Here is a 10,669-nt window from a genome sequence, read left to right as displayed (position 1 = left end):
GACTATATGTGAACCACTGGATGGCAGAAGGGTACTTTACAAATTCCAAAATTAACAAAGTGCAATTGAAAGCACCTTTTAGTCAAACACTGACGCTTGGTCAGTGGCTCTCAGCGTCAGATACCGACGCACAAGGCACCCTTTAGCGTCTGTACGGGACGCACCGGGCAGAGCAGCAGCTCGACCGTCGCGCTGTAAGATGACGACAAGAGCAACAAAGGTAGGGAGTGGTATTAAGGACTGAAAATCAGCGTAAGAAGGCATGTGGGCAGGTGGATGTGTCAAACAACACAGGACTTTCACCCAGGAGACCGGGGTTCGTGTCCTGTTCTTGTCCCACGTGTCACTTAAATGTGTATTTTGTAATCCGAATCACGATCTTTCCCTAACCGTAACTAAGTGTTTTTACCATGCATGTTGAAAAATGACTCCAAATGGGTACCCAAAGCGTTGAATATCGCCGCAGATGGGTTTACATTTAAAAGCCCCAATTTTTTTTTTGTTAGTTGATTAGTTGAAAGCCCCCTGTGTCTGACTGAGACACTAAAGACAACGACAAAGGCCCCTGACCAAGCGTCAGTTTTGGACGTGCTGGGAGTTTGATTGTGTTGGAAGTCCCGTCGGAGCCCACGTGCTTTACCTTCGTTGGGGAAGACAAAATGTTTCCACACGGTGACTTCAGGACAGCAGGTTCTGTTTTTTTTCTGTTATCTCCGGCAGTGGCCATGGTGTCAGGAAAAGAGCAGCTGCAAGCTACCAGCCGGTAAGCTACACTGTGTCTGTTTTGTTTTTTATTTGCACTTGCGCAAGTAGGCGGAATTGGAGAGAGAAAAAATGAAAAAATTGCTGATCCTGCTTCTGATTTCAAGAGTGGAAGTCTAAAACGCTTTTCAATAAATTTTCCGATTTTTAAAATGAAAATCGTGACACCCCTAATAAGTGCTCTATAGCTATACACTATTTGGGTATTTCATGAATAGCATTCAGGGCAGTTTGAAGTTTTTTTGGTCAGTTTAAGGTAACCTCTCAAAGGTTATCACGAAACCCCTTAGACGTCGCTCCGTAATGAGCACTCTCTCTTTTAGAGGGCGAGCTATGGCTGTCTCAGATAACTTAGTGTACAGTAAATTTAACTGTTATGTTAGTCAGGAAATATATATGAAACTCATTTCCACATCTCATGCTCACAATTTGACAGGTCTCATCGCTAAAATGTTAACTACATCTACCAATAATTTCCCATTCCTATCGGTGAACTAGTAATAATCCGACTACTGGTTTCTATTCATGAACAAATGTTGGGGTTATGAGATTGTGTTTTTGTCTTTTTAAAAGTACAGACTTGTGCTCTTGAGGCGTTAACCACTATGGCTGTTTTTTTTCTTTCCGTTTTATGCTTGGCTTCAAACGACTTCTCAAGGCTTCATCTCTGGGAAGAGGTGAAGTAGAGTGAACAGGAACGCCTCGTCGCACAGATGCAACAGCCACATGTTCGACACTAACTGTGAGCGGACTCGATGGAAGGGGGGTTCTCTCAAGCCTAAAGTGTAGGATATACAACATAACAACAATCAAACTCTGATATCGACTCTCACCGCATTCCCTAGAGGTGCATGTTTCTGTGACTTCCAGTCTAGCGGAGTTTTACCACCCCTAGGGAACAGAGGAGCTTTCATGATGGTTTTTTGTGGAGTTTCTGAATCTGAGTGGAAGTTAGGAGCTGTCACTGGCAGAGCGCTTTTTGCCAAAATGGCTGGCAGAGTCTCTGTTTCGCAGATTAGGCTGGATCTTGTACATATGGGGACCCATGGACCAGCGCCAGCTCCCACGGCCCTCCACTCCAGTCGGGATGGCGGCAGCTGCAGCCACAGCAGTGGACGGGCAGGGCTTGTTCTGCAGCAGCTGAATAAGCATGGTCATCTCTGGGCCGAGTCGCGACACCATGCTGGTCCTGACGCGGTCCACTGTGTCCTCATCGCAGTCCATCAGGCTCCGTAGCAGCTTACCATAAAACCTAGGACAACAAGACAAAACATCCCAGAATGTGAGGAGGGGAAGTGAGAGATAAACTAAAGTACCAACAGAAATCATAATCAGCCTTAAATAGGGTTCTCATTAGATTTTCTGTACTTCAATAAACCGTATGCTGATTACATAAAGGTTCAGTGACATTTAGTACAAAAAAGACAAAAGATGTACAGCATTTTTAACAATATATAGAGGGCTGAAACTATTTCCATTGTTGATTAATCTGTTGATTATTTTCTCGAGTAATCGATTAGGTGTTTGTTCTATAACATTTCAGAAAATGGTGAAACATGTGGAGTGTTTCCCAAAAAGCCCAAGATGACGTCCTCAAATGTCTTGTTTTGTCCGCAACTCAAAGATATTCAATTTACTGTCACAGAGGAGAGAAGACACTAGAAAACATTCACATTTAACAAGCTGGAATCAGAGAATTTTTAGCAATTATTCAATTATCAAAATCGTCTGCGATTAATTTAATAGTGGACAACTAATCGATTAATCTTAATCTCTCAGTTTAAATCTTGCTAGTTTTTTTTATAATTTTTTAGGCATTTTAGCCTTTAACAGACAGGAAAGTTGTAGACAGGAAAGGTGGGAGAGAGGGGGAAGACATGCAGCAAATGGCTGCAAGTCGGACTCGAACCCTGAGCTGCTGCGTAGAGGACTGAGCCTCTGCACATGGGCGCCCGCTCCACCAGGTGAGCTACCCAGGCGCCCTTGGTAGGTATTTTTTTTAATGTATTTGCACGTGTCACAGTCTGACGTCATCCGTATGGGAGTGACCGTCACTACTTCACCCTCCTAGCTCTTTTGTATCCTCTCCCAAACTGCAATCCTGCCTTACTAAACAACTATAGAAGCAAAAGGCATGCAAACTTGACATGCCTGTTTCTTTTTGTTTAATAGTATAAAAGAATGTTTGTTTGAACCAGATGGTAACCAAAACATGGAAATCAATACACATTTTTCTGTTCATCTGTTTTGCTGCATAAATCTGGTCAAACGTGGCGTTTGCAACATCTATATTCGGGATTTTTAAGATGATGCAAACTTATGTCTCATTCTTAGCAAGCCCTGTACAATGTGTAATATCACAAGATGTTTTTAAACTACTTGTAAACAGGGTCCAAAATTAACATTCGCTAAGCGCCAAATGTGGGTAAATTTTCCTTTTGGTGAGTAATTCTCAGAGGGCTGTCCGCCACATGGCACCAAAATAGTTTCTGTTTTTCAGTCTTCATTTTGGTAATACCGGCAACTGCTTTCATCTGTTCATCTGCTGTCTGCATGTCGGAGCTTTGCAAAGGTGGGCCGCCGCACACACACACATCTGAACGCCGGCTGTTTACTGATAGCTAGCGTTTACCTCAGGCTAAATAATTAGCCGGTATGTGGCGATTTCAGCCAGCCTTCCAAAAGAAAGCACGGAGAAAATGGAGGATAAACCAGCAGGACTTGCAACCAAAACCACAAAGTTTTGTGATGTATGTTACAAAAAAAATGCAATTTAATATTGTGGCTGTCTCTTTTTCATTTACCCGAAACAGTGTTTCCCACAGGGTTGAGAATTTACTTGCGGTGGTGTGTGGCGCGGGATGTGTCCGCGTGGCGTGTAATGGCTGGGTTTAGTAATAATGGTTTCAGTTATAAACTAGACAAACGAAGGTGAAAACAATGACTACATAACATCATCAAATAATTGAGAAAGTTTTGAAGTGTATTAATCCGCGATTTGGGGATCCTAAACACGCTGTTCTGTAGTATACATGTCCTGTTGCACTCATTTAGATCTCATCTGATCAGACTTCTGTCATTCAAACAACTCTCAGTTGTAGTTTAAAACTTTTACAGCCAATTTAATAAAATTTAAGGCTCGGGTCCATAAATACAGTTAATGGAACAGGCACGGAGAACTGAAGGCTCGGTTAGCAACCATTAGCTCTGAGTAGTGGTTAGCTCCAGTCAGAGACGGTTTAGCTCCGGTTAGCTAGCTAGCTAGCTAGACTGCCACGGAGAGGGGTAACAACCTTGTACCTCACGTTATGGCTCCGTAGCAGACTTTTTGTAAAAATAGGCTGATGTTATCTCCTTACATATACCTACGCTCTCCGTCTCTCTAAGATTGGGAATGATTGAGATTTCTCTTGGCACAGCTACCAGAAGACTTCCAACTTTCAGACGGGTTGCTCACGTCACATTTACGTCGTCTCTCTCAGTTGGAGGCTAGGCAATAACGCTCGGTGCTCACCGGAAAAGTGCTTCTAATATCCTTCACTGGTCTCCGTCCAGAGACACGGGATCTGTTGGTCCATTCTTATATACTGTCTATGGTAACAACCAGATTCTGCTAAATGACATTCGGGGAGCTTTCACAGCACCTTGGCTGCGTTGTTTCGGAAGCTGTGGACCCAGTAGGGAGGAAGTCGGAGTGGATGGATGGAAAACAAGGATTCGTTCCTCGGGAGGGGAAACTTAACTGTCATCCCGCATGACGCTCACTTTTTGTCAGCTAAACTTAAAGCTTTAGTGCATAACTTTTTTATATTAATGAACATCCGTTACATTCAAGCCATTGCCAAATGAGTTGCTACAAAGCTAAGTAAGACTATCAGCTCCACACAACTCACTCTGTATTTCTCAGTATGACTATGTTCAGAAGATTGTGGCGTCCGGCGACTTTCGCGCGCAGAAACTCCAGTAAAGATAGACCTCTTCTGAAGAGTCCATCATGTTATTTTAATCCTCCGTGTCCTCCTTGGCTATTAGCAGCTGTGTGGAGGAGGGGTGGGGGCACGTGCGCGATCACGGAAGGCTTGTATCATGTGGACGCGACAGTTTTGTTGTCTTACTACTTATTACTTAGAATTCCTCATGGGGGAGAGAGAAACTACACACTATAGCTTTAACTGTAATGTCCACTGAAACAACCAACATCTCTTGGTGCTCTGTACCCGGCTCAAAGTCACTTTTTGTCGGGTAAACTCAACTAGCAACGGCTGCTGATACCCCCAACAGCTCACACAGCTCTGTAGCTGGCGTCACATGACAGGCAGTCTCCTCATTTTGTAGGATATCTACGAACCCGTTCATGAGAATGCGTTGATAGAGTAGAGGAAGAGCTCACCTATTGGGGAAGTGACTCGGTAGCTGTGCCACTTCGCCAATAGCATCTGGATTCGATCGGGCAACAGTGCAGATATCCAGCTTGCTGTAACACTCCTCTTGGACTTCAGATATCATTCTTTGGAAGGTGGAACAGCGGCGAATGGTGGGGAATGCCTTCGTGGTGATGCCATTGGCAATGCACTTAAGGCTCTCCTTCACAAATGCTTTACCCTGTAAAAACACAGCAGTGCTTCACACATTCTTGCCATGACAGTTACACCCGTACAATCCTACATAAGATCATGTTTACGGAAGGAATGGAGAGAGAATGGCATACATGTATGTAGGGCTGGGTTAGGGTTGTGCAATTGATCAAATTTGGCTCCTAATAATCACAAAAACAGAATAATTGAGAAAAACGATTATTTTGTATGTTTCGTTTTGCAAGTAAACTCTTATGTTGTCTTGTCTTCTGAATGTAAAAAAAAGTTAAAACGTGAAAAGTAGACTATTAAGGGAAATGTCACTGTTCAATGTGTTTTCACTGTTGATGCGTTTAACTGTTTCTTTAAGTTCAATAAATGCAACAGCTTTCCAAAAGTCAATGTGTTAAAATAATTTCAATATTGACCAAAATAATGTGATTATGATTTTTTTCCCATAATTAAGCAGCCCCAAGCTGGGTTTAACAAATCGGTTTTCATTTGAATGATCCAATATTGACTTTCTTCTGTATGATATGAAACTAGAAGATCCATTGGTACCAACTATGTCATTCTACCTTAGGGGGTTAAAAAAACGCTCCAAAGTTGGGCTACATTTTGGCGAGGGGAAAAACTGCCATGGCCATTTTAAAAGGGGTCCCTTGGTGTCTCACCTCAAGATATCTAAATGAAATGTCACTCAAAATTCACTGACTGTAGAGTCTGTACAGCTGCACTTTGTGTGTTCGTGTTAAATAAAACATACATTAATGTAACTGCTTTAAGGTCAATTCTTAATGTAAACATTGATACGTTTAACAATGCAGCAGGTTAGAGGGAACCTTGTACAACTGTAGAATATCTTTCATATTAAAGCAAAATTGGTTTTGCAACTGAAATATCCCAAATCGACATTGAATCGGAAATCGAATCGACTCGGGACCTTGTGAATCGCAATTGAATCAGGAAATCAGGGGACGACACCCAGCCCTACATGTACTGTATGTAGCATTTGTGAAATGAATTAATGCGTATATACCTGAGTGTCAAATTTAGCAGCACTGTAAAGGAAGGATTTGCAGATGTCATGCATGCCATCTGTGTCACAAGTTGAGTTTTCCAGGCAGGCGAAGGCTCCGCAGCCAACTTGGAGGGCACTGTTGAGACAGCGTGCCACATCTGCTGTGGGCACAGAGAATGAACCGTCAGCAGGGGAGCCAACAGTGGGAATCACTGCACACTCACTGAGCTCATTGCACAAGGGTTGCCAGGGTTTCAGCTTCAAAAAAAAAAATGCAACGAACAAAAGAGAATTTTCATACTTTGGTGATTCACAAAAGACGTACAGTCACTCGGGGCAAATAGTGACTTGACTGGAGATTGGACACCTTACAAGTCATAGAGTCTCAGACATTATTTGGCACAACTGCACTTTTCTCTTGGCAGGGACCTTTATTCCACTGTTTGGTTCTTTTCAGCAGAGCTTGGACGAACAGCACCAGAAATTCCAAAGAGTTTACTGAAAATTGCTGGCGTGCCTGTAGAGACACACACACACACACACACACACACACATACACTTGTACCACTCACACACGCACACACCACACACACACATACACACACATACACTTGTACCACACACACACACACACACACACGTACCACTGACACATACATAAACACACACACACACAATCACATACACTTGTACCACTGACACACACACACACACACACACACACACACACACACACACACACACAAACGCAAGCTGCCACCAAACTCTGTCTTCAATTAGGTCGGAATTGTCAAACTGAATTTGAGGACTATTCCTCCAAACCACTTTAATATTCTTAACTATTAATTAAGCACACCTCATTAAGGCTGCAACTAACGATCATCTTCATTGTTGATTAATCTGTAGAATGTTTTCTCGATTAATTGATTAGTTATGTCCAAAAGAAATGTCCTCAAATGTCCACAACTCAACGATATTCAGTTTACTGTCACAGAGGAGAGTAAGAAACTTGAACATATTCACATTTAACAAGCTGGGATCAGAGAATTGTTACTTTTTCTTTTCATAAAAAATGGCTCAAATGATAATCAAAATAGTTAATCGATTAATCTTTGCCGCTGTGCATGTTACAGTTCACTTAAATACCCAGAAATGATCCCATGAATATAAATATTCAGAAAATACTGCCACATTCATTTCAGAAGCATCACCTTGGGATTGTTGTTAGGCTGATAAACACACAAGCAACCCCGATCCCCATCTTTGTAAATACCTATGAAACCGCTGCCCTGCAACATCATTCAGACCATATTTCAAAAACTGATCTTGGGTTAGGAACATAGCTCTAAATTCATGCAACCGATTTGAGATTTTACACCAAAACATAATCTGTAAATCATTGTATCCAGATATAGTTCGCTTTTCTTATTCTTCATCCAAGAAGCCACTGAGATGGACTCAAATCCTTTGTAATAACCATTAAGAAATGTCACCGTGGAGCCTAAGCCTACTTGGCAGACTTTGAATGTGGGGCCCCATGTTGACCTGCACAGTCAGATAAAGTCTGCCTGCCATCAGGGACCAGCTCTCAAAATACAGAGTGAGCTGCGAATCATATGATGATGAAGCAATTCCTGCAGAAGGGAATCAGTATTCTTGCTTCCCGCTGCTTTTTATTACAGGGCTGTACCTTTGTGTTAAAAATAGGGCTAAAAAACTAACGATTATTTTCAGAATTATGTCAGAGAATAGTGAAACATGTCCATCCCAGTTTCTCAAAGTCCAAGCTGATGTCTTTAAATGTCATGTTTTGTCAGTCCAAATCCCAAAGATATTCAGTTTCATCATATAAAACAGAAAAGAGCAGGAAACCTTAATATTTGAGAGGCTGAAAACAGCATTTCTGCCATTTTTGCATAAAAAATTTACTTTAACGATTAATCAATTATAAAAAGTAGTTTTAGGTGTTTCCATTGATCGACTTATCTAATCGTTGCAGCTCTAGTTAAAAATGGAAAAGTCAACATTTGAATATGCAGATTCATGCTTTGCTGTGTCATTTCATGATGAGTTATTACAGCAGGATAATGACTCAGGATTTGCTTTTATTTCATGGATAAGAAATGGGAACTAATAGCATTTATTTGCCCAAAAGGACACAGCTCCAGTGTGAAAATAGTCCTCTTTTTCTGACTACACAGAAAGGCTACAGGGGAAGCTTTATGGCCACTATAATGCTGAATAGTGGGACCAATGCTGCAGCCAAAAAATCTATGAGAAAAGACACTAAAGCAGCATGATACAGCCTGCACTCTCAGGTGTCAGCACCAAGCTCCGTGCTCATCTGTTGCCGGCAGGACACCGGCACAAACGCAGCGTTAATCCCGCAGCCTTCTCCATGAATCAGCGCGCTCGTTTACACAGAAAAGGCTGCATAGGCCGAAAACAAAATTACGAGAATACAAAAAAATCTCCACATAGTAAGCGAGCAAAGGCATAATTGTGGAAATGTGTGTAAAAAAAAATAATAATAATAAATTAAAAAAAAAACCAAGCAGTGCACTCTGATATATGCAGATGGAGGCAACGTGTTACTTACAAGGGCTGTTGGCAGAAAAGCGTGTTCTCCTGGGCGAATAAGACTCGTTTTGATCCAGTTCATTTGCAGATGCGTTCAGCACCATCAGGAGAAAAAGTCCGGTCCTCAAAGGCATCGTCCTCTCAACACAGCTAATACAACTAAATGTAAAGAGACGCCTCCTGCTTTGGGTGTAATTAATAAAGAATGACAAGCTTCTGCAGCGCCGAGAAACACAAGAAACGCACAGTAGGCTGTTACAAGTCAGCTGCCAGCAAATGTCTTTACACTGGACTCCTTTTGACTTGCATGACAGATAGCACCGATGTCAGGTCTGCATGGGTTTATATGGGAGCGCTGAACATTGAGTTCTGCTTCTGGACCAATCAGAAGGCAGTATTTAAGACCGTGGTCCTGGTCTTTCCACTACTAATTGATAAAAATCATTTAACAGCAGCCAGCACTGAAGATCCTACAGCTCAGCATTGAGAATTTGGACATTATTATTTCTTATAATGACCCTAAGAAACTAAATATAACCTAAATATGTTTTATTTCAATAGTTCACCAATAGATACTTTTTAAATCACCTCTGCAGTAACTGTAGCTTATGTTATATATATATATATATATATATATATATATATATATATATATATATATATATATATATATATATATATATATATATAAAGAGACTTAAAACACCCGCAAAGAGACAAAAAGTGACCACAAAGACACAATAAACACCCACCAAGAGACATCACCATCTACCTGTCACTTTAACTTCAGCCCCCCTTTCCTTCATCCCTTTCCCATCCCATTTCTAAAGTAGATTTACAGTATTTTAGTGTTTACAACACACTTCATTCAAAGTCGACAGAAACAAAAATTAAACTATCAAAAGCCGTCTTGCTTCGTCTTTCCACTGGTCCAACAATCACCACTCTGGTTTGGCTGAAATAAACCCTTAATTCATCCATTTACATGTGAAAGTATGCTGGCTCTATACACGCTAAAAGTACTGTTTATTTAAATGGAGTCTGGTGGGTTTGGTGATGGTGATTTCTGGGCTGTTTCATCTTAAACAAAAATGATCTTACCCAGTCAATCCTACGCGGGATGGATAAGCACATAAGAAGCTGGTTGCAAACTAGTTTAATGATAGCCAGAGAGATTCTTGTAAGCGGATTGAAGAATGAAGGGGTGCCGTCAATCCAGGAGTGGGCTTGTGAGATGGCTAGGGTGGCAACGTTTGGAAAAAATAAACTGTTTGCCAGACCGGATTTCTGTACTGGAAAGTAGCAGAACTTTCTGGAGGGCTCCTAAAAAGCGTTGGGGAGAGATGTGTATGATGGTCTTATGGTGTTGTCATTTATACATATTTATTGGGTTTGTGGTTTATTGTCTATGTTGTTATTTTGTTGTATGGTCTTGAATATTGTAGTTACTGTGTCATCTTTTCTTGATTTTTGTTTTGGAGGGTGGTGATGGTGTGTGTGTGTGTGTGGGGGAATGTTCATGTTGCGAATTGTGTTTAAAAATGAAATAAAAAATTGTTACTCACAAAAAAAAAAAGGATCTTACTCTTTGACAAGAAGGTCTATCCTTTCCATAATGTTGTAAGACACTTAGAATAATAATCTGTAATAATCTGAGCCTGTCAGTGGCAACAACAGAATTTTTAGTGGACGCAAACAGAAGGTGAACATTTGTCCTGTAGGGTTACATCGC

General features: G+C 41.3%; 1 protein-coding gene across 1 annotated transcript; it reads right to left on the bottom strand.

The window, feature by feature from the left end:
• Nucleotides 1-653: 653 nt before the first annotated feature.
• On the bottom strand, nt 654-9,231 carry stc1 (stanniocalcin 1). The gene is made up of 4 exons (XM_078249845.1): nt 8,957-9,231; nt 6,376-6,518; nt 5,153-5,364; nt 654-2,014 (listed from the first exon to the last, which is right to left on the bottom strand). Exons 1-4 carry the CDS (start codon nt 9,069-9,071, stop codon nt 1,714-1,716), a joined length of 771 nt encoding a protein of 256 aa, XP_078105971.1. The 5' UTR covers nt 9,072-9,231; the 3' UTR covers nt 654-1,713.
• Between the last annotated feature and the right edge of the window lie 1,438 nt (nt 9,232-10,669).

The sequence above is a fragment of the Sander vitreus genome, chromosome 5 (genome assembly GCF_031162955.1).
Source record: "Sander vitreus isolate 19-12246 chromosome 5, sanVit1, whole genome shotgun sequence".
In the NCBI taxonomy this organism is placed as follows: domain Eukaryota; kingdom Metazoa; phylum Chordata; class Actinopteri; order Perciformes; family Percidae; genus Sander; species Sander vitreus.
This window is presented reverse-complemented; position numbering and strand designations above follow the sequence as displayed.

What these genes read in the sequence shown, in the direction of transcription:
- stc1 (XM_078249845.1), bottom strand. Translation starts at nt 9,071, where the DNA reads ATGCCTTTGAGGACCGGACTTTTTCTCCTGATGGTGCTGAACGCATCT. An exon ending in CTTTTCTGCCAACAGCCCTT is followed by an intron (nt 6,519 to 8,956) that starts GTAAGTAACACG and finishes CTGTGCCCACAG; the next exon opens with CAGATGTGGCACGCTGTCTC. An exon ending in CCGAGTCACTTCCCCAATAG is followed by an intron (nt 2,015 to 5,152) that starts GTGAGCTCTTCC and finishes TTGTTGTCCTAG; the next exon opens with GTTTTATGGTAAGCTGCTAC.